This window comes from Pseudochaenichthys georgianus, chromosome 15 (assembly GCF_902827115.2).
Source record: "Pseudochaenichthys georgianus chromosome 15, fPseGeo1.2, whole genome shotgun sequence".
Lineage (NCBI taxonomy): Eukaryota > Metazoa > Chordata > Actinopteri > Perciformes > Channichthyidae > Pseudochaenichthys > Pseudochaenichthys georgianus.
The window spans coordinates 1,289,153-1,305,902 of record NC_047517.1 but is presented as its reverse complement, the minus strand read 5'-3'; the positions used below and the strand labels follow the sequence as shown (position 1 = coordinate 1,305,902).

General features: G+C 41.2%; 1 protein-coding gene across 2 annotated transcripts in view; it reads left to right on the top strand.

The window, feature by feature from the left end:
* Positions 1–16,750, top strand: part of slc18a2 (solute carrier family 18 member 2) — a 52,404-nt gene that overhangs the window by 24,846 nt on the left and 10,808 nt on the right. For both annotated transcript variants that reach the window (XM_034100234.2, XM_034100236.2), the window contains exons 2-9: positions 7,103–7,427; positions 9,594–9,652; positions 9,746–9,829; positions 10,893–10,985; positions 11,622–11,711; positions 11,856–11,899; positions 12,908–12,968; positions 15,521–15,616. In XM_034100234.2, the coding sequence (XP_033956125.1) occupies positions 7,103–7,427; positions 9,594–9,652; positions 9,746–9,829; positions 10,893–10,985; positions 11,622–11,711; positions 11,856–11,899; positions 12,908–12,968; positions 15,521–15,616 (852 nt within the window). The remainder of the gene's footprint in view (positions 1–7,102; positions 7,428–9,593; positions 9,653–9,745; positions 9,830–10,892; positions 10,986–11,621; positions 11,712–11,855; positions 11,900–12,907; positions 12,969–15,520; positions 15,617–16,750) is intronic.

The window sequence follows — 16,750 nt, the reverse complement described above, 5'->3', positions numbered from 1 at the left end:
GCCAGTTGCTTAAACCCCTGGTTGCTAACCGTGCTAACTAGGCACATGTCTTTAGCTATGTAGAATATGATGGCATGTGTTATATCTTTGTGTCCTTGCAAGCTGGTTGAGTAGGCCGTGGCACTGTAAAGCGCGTCCTTAATTGATGACTGTGATATGGTGGATGAAGTCGAGGGGGCACGCTCGTGAACTGTCAACAGGGGGGCGGGGGGGGGGGGGCCTCGCTGCAAGCCAAAATCGTAATCGAGATTAAAATACGATTAATTGCACAGCCCTACAACACACGGTCCGAAACAGAACCAAAGACACAGAGGGACAAACAGTTAGTTGGCAGAAAATGAAATGGCTGTGCCTGTGCTACACAAAAGAGGATCCGAAAAGGACTCGGTTCAAATATGAGCTGTCCGACCAAGCTGCAAGTTGGAAAGCAGGAGACCAGAGGTGCTCATGCAATTGAACCAAAGAAGATGCACACAGGTCCACTGCTGTGAAAAAGAAAGACGTACTCACACAAACGGGAGTATCCCTCACTCCTAAGTGGACTATACCAGTCTTTGCAAGTCATTCAGGCAGAGTAGGCTATATGTCCTTTCAAATCAATCTGAAACGTACATGATCAGCATGAAATATGCTGTTGTCGTATATAATTATATTGCTATACAATGTTCTAAAGTAGTTTTTGATTTGCCAAACAGTTATTAGGCCAGGTTTAATGTAATGTATTGTTATTCAGTGAACTAATGTGATATTGATATTTGATATGATCACAATGGACTCTGTAGCCTATTTTCAATTGGTTATTTGGGGAAAGGGCTAAATAATGAACTATTTGGCAAAATGGTTATTAATGTTTTTTTTAAATAATTACATTCAATGAACTAATATGATATAAGGATATTTTCATATAATATTGTTATTACAACAATTGATTACTGTTACTTTTGATCTCATAAATGTAAAGCCTTTTTCCTATTTTGATCAGATACGCCCTTTTTCTTAGTTTATATGAGATAAAATCTTAGTTCCAAAAAGGCGCATGTGACTTTCTTCCGAATAAAAAAAAGATAGAAGAATCTTTTTTTCAATGAAAGTCAAAATATTGTTCATTAAGTATATTGTCATCCACATGTTTATGAAGTTTTCATATTAAAGATTGAATTTAATAAACAAAGTCAAGACAAAGTATGGTAGTTTTTTGTTTTGGCTCTCCTGTAAAGTTGGTCAAATGTCACTTACGCCCCTCTGGTTCTCACCCCTCGATTTGGTCTATAATCAAAGTAGTAAGATCAATCCATAATTACATTTCTGGTGTGAACGCGATCTGTACTTAATTCATGCGAACTAAAGAGTTCGCATGAACTAAGTTCGCATGAACCTTTGTGGGAAAAGTACCGCAGTGTGAACGCGGCTAAGGACCAACTCCAAAAGAAACCCCTCAGTCACCAGGAAAACCATGTTAGAAACATCAGAGAGCAATGCCCTATGGGGTTAGGTATGTGCACTTTAAGATAATATGGTGCCGACCCAACCCAGTCTCACGGCATTTCGTGTTCACCAACACGATTTTTAATCTATTGATTCGTGTTCACCATCACGATTTGCCCCTTTTTTTCGTGTTGCACAGCACGATTTTAAAAGCAATGTATTTCTACTGGTAACGTGTTTCGTGCCTGCATGCTGCAGCACGTCTTTTTCTCCGGTCGGGTCGTGGAAGACCGGAAGCTGTGTGGTTCATAAAAACATGTTCTTACTCAATATCAAGCCACAGTTATTGCTTTTATTTTAAATCGTATAATTTCGGACTTTTGTTGCCGTCTGTGAGGAAAATAAATGGGGCTCAGAGCCCCAGGATACTCACCAATAACACACAATTATCCTTGCTTTTATTTATTGGTTTAATTCCATAATCTCGGGCTTTTTTGGCGTCCGTCAGGAACTGAATTTCAAAATAAATATAACCGGAAACAGACGTAGGCATTTCGAGCGATTACCCAAGATCCTCAGCTATGGTTTTAAGCTCGCTGATTGGATGTGTTAGCCGCAATGCATGCTGGGATTTGGTGTTTATATTATATGAAATCCGGAAAACATTTTAAAAGTATAAAATAATACTTAATTCCGAGTGCTCTTGCTTTTCTCTTTGAAAGTCATCACATAACGGCATTGTAATACACGGTTCGGCTGCATTACATATTACAGATCTGCCGTAGTTCTTTATTTAGAGAGCCCTGATGAGAAGACCTTTGGAAAAACTGGAAGAAATGGCGCCGAAACTGAATACTTGACGTGGATCATAAATATATCAACAATTAAACAACATCTTCAATTTCTCTTCACACAATACGTCTCCTTGCAATATCAACACTAATTCGGCTGACTTTTACATTTGATCTAATTCATAGATAGGTTATATTTACACCATAACGGTGCACAGCTGATAGAAAAGGACTGTAGTTTTTAAAGATATTACTGATTTTCTTTGAATGTAAATACTGAGTCTGAAATAGTATAGCAATATGCTGTAAAATGATGTGAAAGCATGCATAAAACTATACATCTTCAGATGTTGTACATACACACTAATAATACAAAGTTATTATGGCTGTGTGTACCTTGTGTGCACCTCCTAGTGGTTAAAGCACGTTATTGAATTATTGTTTGTATGTGTTATATTTGATTAAAAAAATATTAAGAGTACTACTTTCATAGGGGGAAAGTAGAAATGTAGAAATATAGAATATAAAAAATCAAGAAGATACTATAAATGATCTCTACAATAAAACAGTTTAGTGCAGGATGTACAAAGATATTAATAGGAGGAGGTGCAAAACAGAAAAACCTTTATTTAAACATTACATATTAAATATTAAGCCTGACAAAGTAATTAACGTCTAATATATTGCTTTCCTGCAATGTTAACTATGTTGAAGCACTTATTTTAACTGATATTATACACATTAATTATACTCTTATGTATGTAGATAGAATAAGAAATGTGCAGAATATGACAGTTTAATGGTGGAGGTACACACATATTGATAGATGTCTTGTAATGCACTGTTGAGGAACCTGTGACCCAAGTTTTTCATTCATTGCATAACTACACCGTAGTTGTGTATGATATGTCAATAAACCTTTGAAAATCTTGAAAGGGATGTGCAAAATAGCCATAATATACAGTCTTTAATCAACTATTAGTAGAGAATAACGAGTAATGAATATACTTTATTACTTGTTTCCATTCATGTCAATTGCAGATACATGTTTAGTCTTCTCAAGCGCCAACTATCAAATATCTCTCCTGATTGTTGGCACTTCACAATCACCTTACCTGCATTTTACTCAGGTGTAACTAAAGTCTGATTTAAGGGTTGTTTATATTTCACATAATTAATCAGAATCTGCAAAGTAACTCAAATAAATGCAGTGGAGTAAAAATACCAGGTTAACCTCTGAATTGTAGTGGAGTATAATTACAGAGTAGCAATGAGCTGTCATGTGGGTATATATTAATGCTGCGCATTATGGACACAAGCGATTTTCACCCATTTATTAATTATATGTTTTACATTTGATAACACCAATGTGTTTAATACTGGCAACTTCTAATTGTGTGAAAAACGAAAACGTTCAGTAGAGACGTCCCATAGAACATTTTGCGAAACACAATAGCCAGCATGTGTAGTTCTGGAGGGGTGTTCGATTCCAGTTTTGGATAATCTGGCGTGGTTTCGTTCCATTTCACACAGCTGTTTGACGCTCGGCGTAACCTTACGGGGACTGTAGTCCTAAACGATAGCTGGGGATTATGGGTAGTGTAGTGTCTTCGGCCATCCTAAACTCAGAAATGTTGACAATCGCAATGATGTTCGAAATGTCCCTTATAGGCCTACGTCTGTTTCCGGTTACTTTTATTTTGAAATTCAGTTCCTGACGGACACCAAAAAAGCCCGAGACTATGGAATTAAACCAATAAATAAAAGCAAGATAATTGTGTGTTATTGGTGAGTAAATAACAGTGTGTTATTTTGAAAAGAATAACAAATTAGAAGGAAAGAAATATTTAAAAATACAGATTTCAGTATCCTCCAGTATCCAGTATCCTCTGAGCCCCATTTATTTTCCTCACAGACGGCAACAAAAGTCCGAAATTATACGATTTAAAATAAAAGCAATAACTGTGGCTTGATATTGAGTAAGAACATGTTTTTATGAACCACACAGCTCCCGGTCTTCCACGACCCGACCGGAGAAAAAGACGTGCTGCAGCCTGCAGGCACGAAACACGTTTCCAGTAGAAATACATTGCTTTTAAAATCGTGCTGTGCAACACGAAAAAAAGGGGCAAATCGTGATGGTGAACACGAATCAATAGATTAAAAATCATGTTGGTGAACACGAAATGCCGTGAGACTGGGTTGGCCGACCATTAAGTGCTTTGTAGGCTAGGAGAAGAATTTTAAATGATATTCTATATTTTATCGAGATTGTTTTTCCATACCAGGGGCCTCATTTATAAAGCCTTGCGTAGGATTCACGTGGGAAGGTTGCTTGCATAGGACAAAGCACAGACATTTTCCGATTCATAAAACACTGCGTACCGGCACAGGACTTGCGTACGGCACATCCTACGCCGGTTTCCCTTTATAAATCACTATCAACTCGAAATGCGGCGCAGCTTTTGTGGGCTTCACGTAACGCATATTTGCCTATAAATATTCAAAGAAACACAGAAATATGAATTAATATTCATTCAGACTGACTGCATGAAGAAGATCGCAGGAAATGATGACAGAACAGCTAAAAGAGACATCTCACACGTGTCAGATGTTGGTTCTTTGGGGAGGTGGAGACAATTGTTTGGTGGATGTAGTTTGAACCAGAGTAGCAGCATGGAGGTCGGATCGTCACCAAAATAAATAAATAAGTGGTCCGAAAAAAGTTAATTACAAAATACACACAGGGCCGTCCCTCCCTACAAGCCGATCATGCAGACTGCGTGGGGCCTCACCTTGCGGAGGGTGCCTGTGAGACTGACCGTTGAGCGGCCCAGACCAAGCAAGGAGGCAGAGGCAGAACGTCCAAAAATATAACCCGAGGTGGGCATTTATTAAAATCATGTACACAAAGTTCACAGCCTCAATCCTGCTGTTCTCCTTGTACACATCCTGCAGCCACAAGGACCTCACACACACTACCTGCCCCTAACAGCCAGGGAAACAGAGCCTAAATACCCACACACACTAATCAGCAACTAGACACAGGTGAGGGGGGAGGAGACAACACAGGGCCCCAGGTGCACACAATCCAGCAACAGACATAATGGGAGGGGGAACACTTTTCAAACAGAAACATATAACTGAACAGAAGTACACACCCAACTAAACGCAGTCAGCACTTGTACAATTAATGCCACTTAACACTATGATGTCTACACCGCCCCACATATTATTTGCACCCGGATTATTCTTAACCGCTGTCATTATACACCAGCATAAACACTTTCGGCGCTCTCGCTAACTCCCCTATCTTGTCAGGCGGAGCCGAGGACCCGACCAGCACCTGCCAGACGACATTTCAATTAATACGGTTTAATCCTTTAATAAATACTCTCTCAATAATTTGTATAAATTATATAAAATGTGCAAATATGCCATGCCAAACGGTACTGTGCAATCGCGCTCATAAAGTGCAAAACTGTTCACCAAAGTGCTGAGTTACCAGGTCCGAAGCCGTCAGTTCACAGTGACGAAGTTACCTTCGTCACAGTGCCTCAACTGAGCCGAAAATGCGGCGCACCTATGCGCTTATGCGGCGCAATTAGTGTGGCGCGGCACGGTTTCGCCGCTGCGAGGCTCCACTAGCAGGGCGATCCCTGCGGAGTGGAGTCAATTAATTACATTGCATTTAGCTGACGCTTTTATCCAAAGTGACTTACAATAAGTGCGTTCGACCAACAAAATACAAACTTGAAGAAAACAGAATCATAAAGTACATCAGGTTTCATAGAGCCAAAACATTTCAAGTGCTACTCAACTGGCTTTAGAGCCAGCCCTTTATTAGTAAGTGCTTTGTTAGTAGTTCTATCGCTCGAAGTGGAGTCGAAAGAGATGAGTTTTCAGTCTGCGCCGGAAGGTGTGTAAGCTATCTGCTGTCCTGATGTCAATGGGAGCTCATTCCACCATCTTGGAGCCAGGATAGCAAACCCACGTGTTTCTGCTGATGGGAACATAATGTTTATGTTTTTATTTGGTGGTTTGTGTTCCAGCTGTCGATCAGCTGTGTGCAGCGTCTACACTGCAGCAACTCTATATCCACCAGTTAAAGGAAATAAAACTAATGTGTTGAGTTATATCAGCTGCCAAATCTACCAAACATATGGTGTTCTTCCATACGTCTTGTGTTTTACGAGCGACTTATCAAGTCTTGGCAAACGGCATAAAACACGATTAAACATGGTAGTATATAAAACCATGCAACCTACAACCTATAGAAATGCAAAACTCTGCATTCTTCCTTCTGCCAACGGTGTCGCAGTTTCTCTCCCGTGTTTGTGCTTAGTGCGTACGCATGGGTCAGAGTTTGCGTGGAGGACCGCACATTTTCCCGTCAAGTTTGTTTTTTATAAATCGCAAACATTGCGTAGAAACTGGCGTACGCCATGTTTTGAGCGTACGCACCGTTTATAAATGAGGCCCCTGGTCTTCTTCTTCTCAGCGAATCACCCTTGCTATACAAATATCATGTCATGTGTCCTCACACATGTCTGTTATCAGTGGCTTCAACATTTTCCTAGCACTTTTAAGAAAGATGTAATGCAATGTAATGTATGTTATATTCTATACATTTCCACACAATCAAGTTTTCTGCAACAGGCACATCTTTTTCGATTCGTTGAAATGTAGAAATGTGGACTTTGTAATGTTAGGTGAACAAACCCCTCAGTGGTTAAAGAAACTGTGGATCAAGGTGTGGAGCACCCTTCCTGCTCTGCTGAAATGTTGAAATGGCCCCTGGTTTTCTATTGTGCTACGGAGCATCAGTCAGTGGTTCTGTCGTGTGTCCTCACATCCCTCTCTTCTCTACTCTTTATGCCCACCAGTTCCCATAATCCCCAGCTTCCTGTACGGCCTGGATGAGTCGGCAGAGATGGCGTTGAAGAACCACACCCTGACACAGCAGGCTCCAGCGGGGGCCTTCCACAGCATCGTGTCCTTATATGACAACATGGTGAGGACCGCGGGCCCCAACACCACAGTCAGCTCTACGGACCCCCCCCCTGCTCCAGAGCTGCCACAGAACTCCTCCGAATGCCCCCAGTCCAGCAGCAGGCTGCTCAATGAGAATGTGAAAGTGGGACTGCTGTTTGCCTCCAAGGCCACCGTGCAGCTGCTGGTCAACCCTTTCATCGGGCCCCTCACCAACAGGTAGGCCCCTCTGTGTCTGTGTGGGGGAGGGAACACTCAACTGGGGGGATTCATACAGGTGGGAGAAGTACTCAGTTCTTGTACTTCAGTCAAATGTATACTCTGTTACAACTAAAGGTACTGCATCAAAATGTTACTCAAGTAAAAGCACAAAGGTATTAGCATCTTATTATACTTAAAGTACCAAAAGTAAAAGTAGAAGTACAGAGTAGCAAAACATTGAAATACTCAAGTACCTCACATTTGTACTTCAGTACAGTACTTGAGTAAATCTACTTAGTTACTTTACACCACTGGGAATGAACTGGTTAACACATTTCACAGTAAACCAGGAACATTGCTGGTGACTTGGCAGCTTGGAGATGGAGTAGAAGCCGTCTGAACTCTTGTGGTTGTCACATAAAGAACATGAGTAATGCATTGCTGTTATTCTTACTCTAAAATGAAAGCTACTTTTATCCCTTGCATTTCATTCAGTTTACAATTTGAGTCATTACATTTTCAAAACACTTCAGGACAGATCACTGGGTGGTTGTTAGGTTAAATAGTGTTTGACACAGCACTGAATTGTGATGTATACACACATTACAAGTGCTTTCAGCCTTTGTCTGTATTATCGGTGAATCCACACGTTTTCTTTTCCTTTTCCGATAGATTGTCTGTTAATGTCAGGTATATTGCCAGAGTTTCCTACTGCATGCAGAATGATGACCTACAGATTCAGTTGCATGTCTTACTCTCCTATAGCAGCACCATCCATGTGTCGCTGCCACTCCGACCCATCAGGCTTGCTTCTGCTGGTCACTGAAATTGTCCATTGCACTATGCAGTTACAGCTCATTTGAATCCATGTGAGGAACAGAACTAGAATCATGGTCGTATGTGGCCTTTTACACAACTCAGCGTGTGCAAGAAATGTTAAAGAGAAAAGGCAGAAAACATTGGAGAGACAATGATTTCATTTAAAGCAGAATGACGAAGGACAGAGGATGGCAGTGTGACAGGCACTGAGGCTTCCTGCTAGCCGGGGGGCAGAATGGTTTTTAAATGTCCTCTTTTGTTTGTAAAGCCTGCAAGAGGTCAACACAGAATAACACTTGTGGACTTATTTAATTCAACATCCGACTCAAATGCGAGAGAGAGAAAGCAGCAAACAGACTCCCTGTTCCAGTTATAGAGGGGAAACATGTCAGTTAAATGTCACATGGCTTTTGAGGGTGTAACGTCATATCAGCTAACCCAACTGAATGAAAGACAGAGCCGTTTCCAAAGATGTGTGACCAGTTTCATGGATGGTTCCTCTATTTTAAACCAACATAAGAGTGTGATAGGCCGTGACACTGGTCAATCAACACCTTTACGTGCGTGCGTGCGTGTTTTGGCCTTAGATTTTCCTGTTTAAATGTTTTTTACTGCAAGTTGAACAACAACAACATTCTTTGAGGAGAATTGAACACTTCCACGTTGGGCTCATTGAAACCAGAGTCGGCGTGACGATTTGAGCAGAATGTGAGATAAATGTTTACAGGAAATGGAGAAGCATGGACGCTCCAACAATAGTGACACTAATCTCCAAAGCAATATTCAGGGGCTCAGATGGGCGCTCAGATATGCTGTAATTGAGGAACATTAGTGGTTCTTAGTCACCTTCCATCCTGACAGAGGACAATAGAAGGCAAGTCGAGCATGTCAGGTATCTGCGGGGATTACAACAGCTCTGATGTGCATGGCAGCTTTAAGCATTTTAATGAAAGAAGACGTTATCATCCTGCTCCGCTACAATCGTCACTGAGTCATGCAACTACAGAATTGACGCAGTGTTCCTGGGTTACCGGACACAATGGGCTATGCAGTTTCTTTTTGATTATTTTGACTTTCCTTTTATGATTTGGTTTCACTTCATGTTGCACAAATTGTAACTTTAACCCCTTTTGGATCAAATGTTCATCCGTAATACCTGTGCTGGTTGCCATGGCGAAAATGTCTTCGGACTGACAATAGATTTGACTCGTTAGGCACACAAACATATCTCTTCCTGCAAAGTAACACTACTTTAGAAAGTGATAGTGTACTGAGAAGAATACCACCCATTTAGTTAATGTGTGTTTGTGTGTGACATGCTTCCTGTTGAATTATAATCTGTCCTTTTCCTCTTGGTCCTTTCAGAGTAGGATACCAACTTCCCTTATTCGCTGGCTTCTGTATCATGTTCATGTCTACAATCAGTAAGTCCTCTTCCACCTCGTCTTCATCAGAACATCCTAATGCTTCCTCTTGCTGATGTTTCTTTGTCTATATGTCTGCTCTTTGATGTGTAGTGTTTGCCTTCTCGTCGAGCTACGCCCTGCTGTTCGTGGCCCGATCACTGCAGGGCGTCGGCTCCTCCTGCTCCTCTGTGGCCGGTAAGATCTGTTTTCTTTTACACCATTCAATTCATCTGGATGTAGATTCTCAAAGGACATCGGGTGAGAGCCTGAGCGTGTGCATTTAAAGGTGCTGCACTAGAAGTTGTGTGTAGCCTAAATGTTGCCAGATTAGACAAGAGGTGCTGACCTCCTCCTGAGGAGAGAGCAGGTTGCCTTCTATGATGCTACACACGTATCTTACTTTAGCTTGTAATCTAAACAGGAAGCACACATCCAAAAGCCTATATGGACTGTTTGTTGTGTAACGGAAGAATTGAAAATGTTGCTTATGTTGGACAAAGTAAGCAAAGCTGCATAAAGATAACTGTATGTTGTCCTACATGTACCCATATTGAGATAAAGTATAAAGACAATACGGTTTTTTTAAAGATGGTAACTCCCTTTTAAAACGTTACTGTGAAAGTGGTAAGCTAAAGGATCCATTTAGGCCACAACCATCGAAGATCAGAAACAACATAACAACTTCTGCAACAGAAACTGTGCAACAGAAGTATTCATTATGATACACCTAATTCAACACTGCCCTCCATTATGAAACTCCTGTAGGTCCTTTACTTCACGTGTTGTGGTATTAAAGGCAGTGGCATACCTCTGGCTTCGTAAGGCCCGTCAGCCTAATTGGACATGCTAGCTAATAGCCAATTACTTCAGCCTGTATTCAGCCTGAAAGCTATCCAAACCACCTGACATCTGGATCCAGAGATAATGAGAAAGTCCCAATAATAAACTGTACTGCCGTTTGTTTAGAATCCTCAAACGAAAGGATGGAAAAATAGAACTCAAACATAATCGTGAGTAAAAGAAGCAGAGGCTAACATTCCCAAACGAACACATGTCAACATGAGTTCCAGTTTATCCCAAAATGAGCCATGTGTTTTTTAATTAGCTAATGTAATTAGCGTTATGACATTTACCACTATTACATATATAAGTATATATTATGTACCACATTATTTGTGTCTGCTACGTTTTTACATAGCCAACATGTTTTTCAAAGAGTGGTTGTTATTGCAGGATCTGTACCTCTGTGTGTTCTCAGGTATGGGAATGCTTGCGAGTGTGTACACAGATGATGAGGAGAGAAGTCACGCCATCGGAATCGCCCTGGGGGGTCTTGCAATGGGGGTGCTAAGTATGTGCACGGATGATACTGTAAAGGTCACATCAGGTCTGGTTGGGCCAGTGAACAGTCAAATGTGTCAATTGCTTTTCTATCCTTTCGACCCTGAGAGAGCGTGAGAACACAGAACAACATGCTGTCATGCTAGGTGCCGAACATGAGCGTATGAAGAGAACTGATCTTCTTTTCCACATCCACTGGCCCATAGACCATGCTTGCCTTTTCTTTAAACCAAGCGGCGCCCATTAGATAGCCATTCAAAAGTACTCAAATGCTACGAACATGCAATGGCGTCCGGACCAATTGTGTAAAGATATCACAGAAAGAGAGACTGCTCGGGACCCCCCTTTATAGCATATGTTTTTATAGTTTTGCTATTTCGATTTGTTCTGAACACAAACAAAATAAAACCGTTTTATAAAATCATGAACTCAATCAAATCAAATTCACCATTCGACAACAACTGAGTGTAAGAGAGTCAAATAAGTTTGGGCTTAATATGGACAATTCATGGCAAGTACAATTCTGGATTTTCTGACCCACATATTATGAATGCAAACATGTATCAACACTTTTTCAAAACTAACCTGACACACTTAACAAAGCTGCAGTAACCAAGGTGATAATAAAGCTGATGTTCCCCCACAGTCGGCCCCCCCTTCGGCAGTGTGATGTACGAGTTTGTGGGGAAGACCGCTCCTTTCCTCATTCTGGCCAGCCTGGCTTTGTTTGATGGAGGTACACTTACATTGTTACTTACATTTAAATCAACAAGAGTCATGCCAAAACGAATGGAAATAATAATATGTGAGCTTTACATTGTTGAACATATCTTCACATGTTGAATGCTACATTAAGTTGATACACTGCGTGTCTTCACAGCTCTGCAGCTCTTTGTGCTACAGCCCTGCAAGGTGGCCCCAGAGGTGAGTCTGTGTTCCCCGTTCATTCATTTCCTGACCGTTAGCATCCTTCATTAAGGTGACCTTTACAGCTGCACATCATTTCAAAGATGTTTGATGACATTGTGTGGTCAATACAGGAAGTGGGTTAAGAAATGTTAAGAAGGTGGAGGATGTGCATCAACACATATGGCTTTTGGTAAATGGAAATGGAGTCACTCACTCTATTTAAAACATGAATCCAGACACAATGTCTGACATCTCTCAAGAAGTCAGGATCCAACCTTCAGCTCTCCAACCAATCGAAATGTGACCAGCTCTTTCCTCTGATCTGTGGATTGGGGTATAATTGACGTTAGCTTCCAAAAGGCAGGCATCAGCCAATTAGAAGGCTATATGAAAAAAATAAAGGAAATCAGTATTAATAAGTAGAACATTTCAGAAAACAGAGATCCTGATTTGTAACGCTTTAAGCTGCATGTCAGTGTGTCTGCTTCTCCTTCCTGTTCCTCAGCGTGAGTTGAGACTTTGGTCAGCCAGACGGGCAGCAGCTCTATGTCCGGGGCTATTAGGCTTAAGGAGAATGAAAGAATCTTTCATTCGAGTCTTCAGTGAACACATTATTGATATTTTTTAAACACTAATTAATAATTCCTTCAGAAAAGAGATAAAGATTGCTTATTCCCTTCTGTTCAAAAGGACACATGATCTTATATTACCTGAGATCTGTTGATGGAGGCAAAGCCAGCAGAAGGGTCGGTTTTATTTGCAGATTATTTCACCATTCCAATATTCTACATCTCGTGCAATTTTTAGCAAACGATTACTGCCTAGACATTTTAACAAGATTCCCCAGAGACATGCATCAAGACATGTTAGTTCTGTTTGGATGTCAACAAGCTGCATTAGGCTCACACATTTTATAAAGGTTCTTTAAATGTATATAATTATAAACAGTGGGAATGCTTGCGACTGAATTATATCATAAATTCTGTGTTTGATTTAGCATGTTGTTATCTGCCTTTGTCACAGAGTCAGAAGGGGACCTCGCTGTTAACACTGATGAAGGATCCATACATTCTAATCGCAGCTGGTAAGAAAATAATAGCAGATGTGAAGAACACTAATTCAACCCACTGAATCATCAATAAGATATCGCCTTTTATTATGATGCTGGGGATCAAGCACGATGAGACATTTAACCGGAACTCTTTTGTGTTTGTTGGTCAGCCAAGCACAAAGCCAATCATTGATTTGCTGGATCCAGAGCAGGAATTGAGTTTTGCATATAAAAGATCAGAAATCAGACCAGCGTCTGCCTCACACTTACACTGCTACCAGGTGCTGTTACAGCAAACTAAGCCCAGACACCATTTTCCCTCACCTTCATCAAACACCACTAAGTTCTCTGACTGGACAGGATATTTATTCCATCCAGCGTGCTCTGTACCTGCCATGGGGTCCGGTCCCATTTTGACATGTCTAGAATACTTCCACCTGACCAAAACATTGTTCCTGTTCCTAAGGGTCCACATTGGTTTGACTTCAGTCAGACTTAGGTGGGAATAGGCGCATTCACACCGCAGTACGTTTCCCACAAAGGTTCATGAGAACTCTTTAGTTCTCATGAACTAAGTACAGATCGCGTTCACACCGGAATAAGTTCCTGGGGAAGGATTAGGCAAATGAAGCCGCTGACGTCACCAGGAACGTATTCCGGTGTGAACGCGATCTGTACTTAGTTCATTAGAACTGGGACTCCCAGCAGCTTCTACTGAAGCCTTCCGAGTAAATCGCCAGAACGCCGACACCTCCTCATCACTCCGCCGCTCCCATGTTTTCTTTTGTGTTGCCATAAGTTAGTCTCTCTGCGTTTCTGCGCTGAGCTAATGCTAATGCTAATAATGCAATGCGAGGATAATAAAATGGCGGCTTCACAAAACTTTTTGGGAGTTTTACGGGGCGTGGTTTGCATTCCACCCAGCCAATCAGACATAGAAACCTTTTTCTAAAAAATAGGGGGTAAAAAAGCTTCTGATTAACTAATTTTAGTTCCGGCTCTTTTTGGTGTGAATGCGACATTTCGGAACTATATCATAACTAAAGTGGGAAAAGTAATGCGGTGTGAACGCAGATAATGACTACATCTATAGGGACCTTGCAAGCCGCTGGTTTAAGTCCTGGAACGTCGAAGTAATGCCAAGTGTCCTCGAGCAAGGCACTGGACCTACAATGCTTCCAGAGAGCTGTATATAAAAGCTGCCCAAGGCTTCTTGTACTAAAGTCGGTTAAATTGTTTACCACATCAAGTCCTGATCGGACCAAAATACAGAACTTGCTCAAAAAACATCCTAGGGTCACCAAACCCATCGCTTCCCTAGAAATGTTGTTTAACATTCTGTCCATCACACCACAGGTTGTGGTTGTTACAACATGGAGAGCATCTCAGTGTGACATGTCACAATCAGTATCCGATGTTGAAAAAACTGAAACGTTGGCTTTATTCAAAAGTATTATGTCAACAAATGTCAATTGTATTAGGTTAGTTGAAAGCAATGATATAAAGTTGAAGTAAAACTAAAAATCTGTTGTCATAATACAATTAAAGTCAAAGGTTGAGTTTTTTCAGTGCGTGTTCCCAGCCTTCTCTGGGGATAGTGACGGCCACCTTGTGTTCCCTGCCTTTCCCAAAGAATATCAGGGGACACCTTACATCAGGGGCCTTTTCCAGCTTATCCCGATTCACCTTGGCTCGATGTGTGTTGAACATCTGTCCAGCAGCCTGGAGTCAGAATGCTGTGCAAGACATATGATCACAGATCTGAAGAAATAGCTAAAGTTGATAATCAATATTTGTTCTAAGTGTTCTGATATCCAGGTAATGGAGAAAACTTTGTCCGCTTTTTGTCAAAGGGAGTCCATAACTATGACATATCACACAAAAAACAAACAGCAGATCAAAATTACAAACCCTTCCTGCAAAGTCTCACATCCAAGACGTTCAACAATGCTATCTGAAATCTCAGATCAGCAGTACTTTCCCTTCAGGTTAAGGAGTGTGTGAAGCTGAAAATTGAGCGGCCCGACCAAGCAAGGAGACAGAGGCAGAACGTCCAAAAATACAACCCGGTGTGGGCATTTATTCAAATCATGAGCACATGATTCACAGCCTCAATTGCTGATCCCCTGAACACAGTCAGCAGCCATCAGGATCTCACCCACACTACCAGCCTCCAAACAGACAGGGCAACAGACCCTAAATACACACACCAATCAGCAACTAGACACAGGTGGGGGGGAGGAGACAACACAGGGCACCAGGTGCACACAATCAACAGCCACAGACATGGGGGAAGGGAACACTTTTAACATGAAACCAGGAAACAGAGACAGACAAACTAGTTACATAAATTACATATATTCCTGTGCAATGTTTTTAGTGCTATATTACCCGTAACGGAGGCCGAGATCTATGGGCCCAGAGATCACCTCCCTTACAGAGTGAGAGCACAGAAACAAAGAGGCTGTGTTTGTATGCGTGTATACCGTCATCCAGGCGGCTAAAGAGGTAACAAATAAGGACCAAAGAGCAAAAACAGACCATAATTGACACTGCTTCCACTTATCCTTAATCTTCCTCCCCAGGTGCCATTTGCTTTGGAAATATGGCCATTGCCATGATGGAGCCGACCCTGCCTATCTGGATGATGGAGACCATGTGTTCCAAGAAATGGCAGCTAGGTATTTAAAATACACTCTACGCACAAAAACGAGTACGAGGACCCACACACACTTTCTTCAGTTATTGTTGTAGTCTTCGTTACAGGCGATGTTTTACAAGACTACTGTACACGCTGTTTCACATGTTTCTTTCCATCTACATAGAAGACGGGGTCAGATTCTTAGAAACACCAGCAGCGCCAGCCACCAGTATGACCTTAATGTTAAATCCTGATAATTATCAGAAGCTCTTTCACAGTGCCCAGGGAAACTGAATTTTAAATAACCAACAATAAAGTGTTTTACATTGTTTCGCCTCTATTACAACATTATATTTACTTAACAATACTGACAACCATATTTGTCATAGTTTTTATTTTTTGTAGACAACCCCTGAATTCCATTTATTTTACAACTAGAACAGAAAGCATTTAAGTAAAGCATCATAGTGAACATTATGTAAGAAAACCCCATCACATGCTTTGTACTGTAAAATAAAATGTATTTGTAGTAACTAACTGTAACTTTTTCCTTGCAAAGTCAACACTCGATTCAAGAAGAAAGGTCAAAATGAGCCATGACCTTAGTCACATGTTAACAATAACCAATGGGAAAACAACAATGTGGCTTTTCTCCAGAACTGCACCAGAAAACATCCAGTATTCGACCTCTACAAGTATCAAATTGTAAAAAGCGTTTACGTTAATATCCAACTACAATATGTATTTGCTGAGCGCTCCAATATATCTGACCTGTGGCTTAATACTAGAGAGGTGCATGGAAAATAAAACAAACCTGTCTGTTGTTTAATGTACTAAAGGTTGTTGTGGTTAGCGGAGCCATATAACCACAAAGCAGTAATTCGACCTTACTTAGTGACTTGACGTAGCACTCCTCTACCACGCTAGATATTTTATATAGCGAGGCTTCCTGCAGTCTTTGGTGTTATTAGTTTGTTCCAGTGTGCTGTATATGAAGTCTAGGTCAGATAAAGAGGATGGGTGGGGAACAGGATATTAGGGTGTCATGTGCTGGCAGGTGGAAGGCACAAGTCTTCATTACAGACAATGGAAGCTGTGCTGATAGAGATCTGCTTATCACACCTTCAGTCTGTGTGTGTGTGTGTGTGTGTGTGTGTGTGTGTGTGTGTGTGTG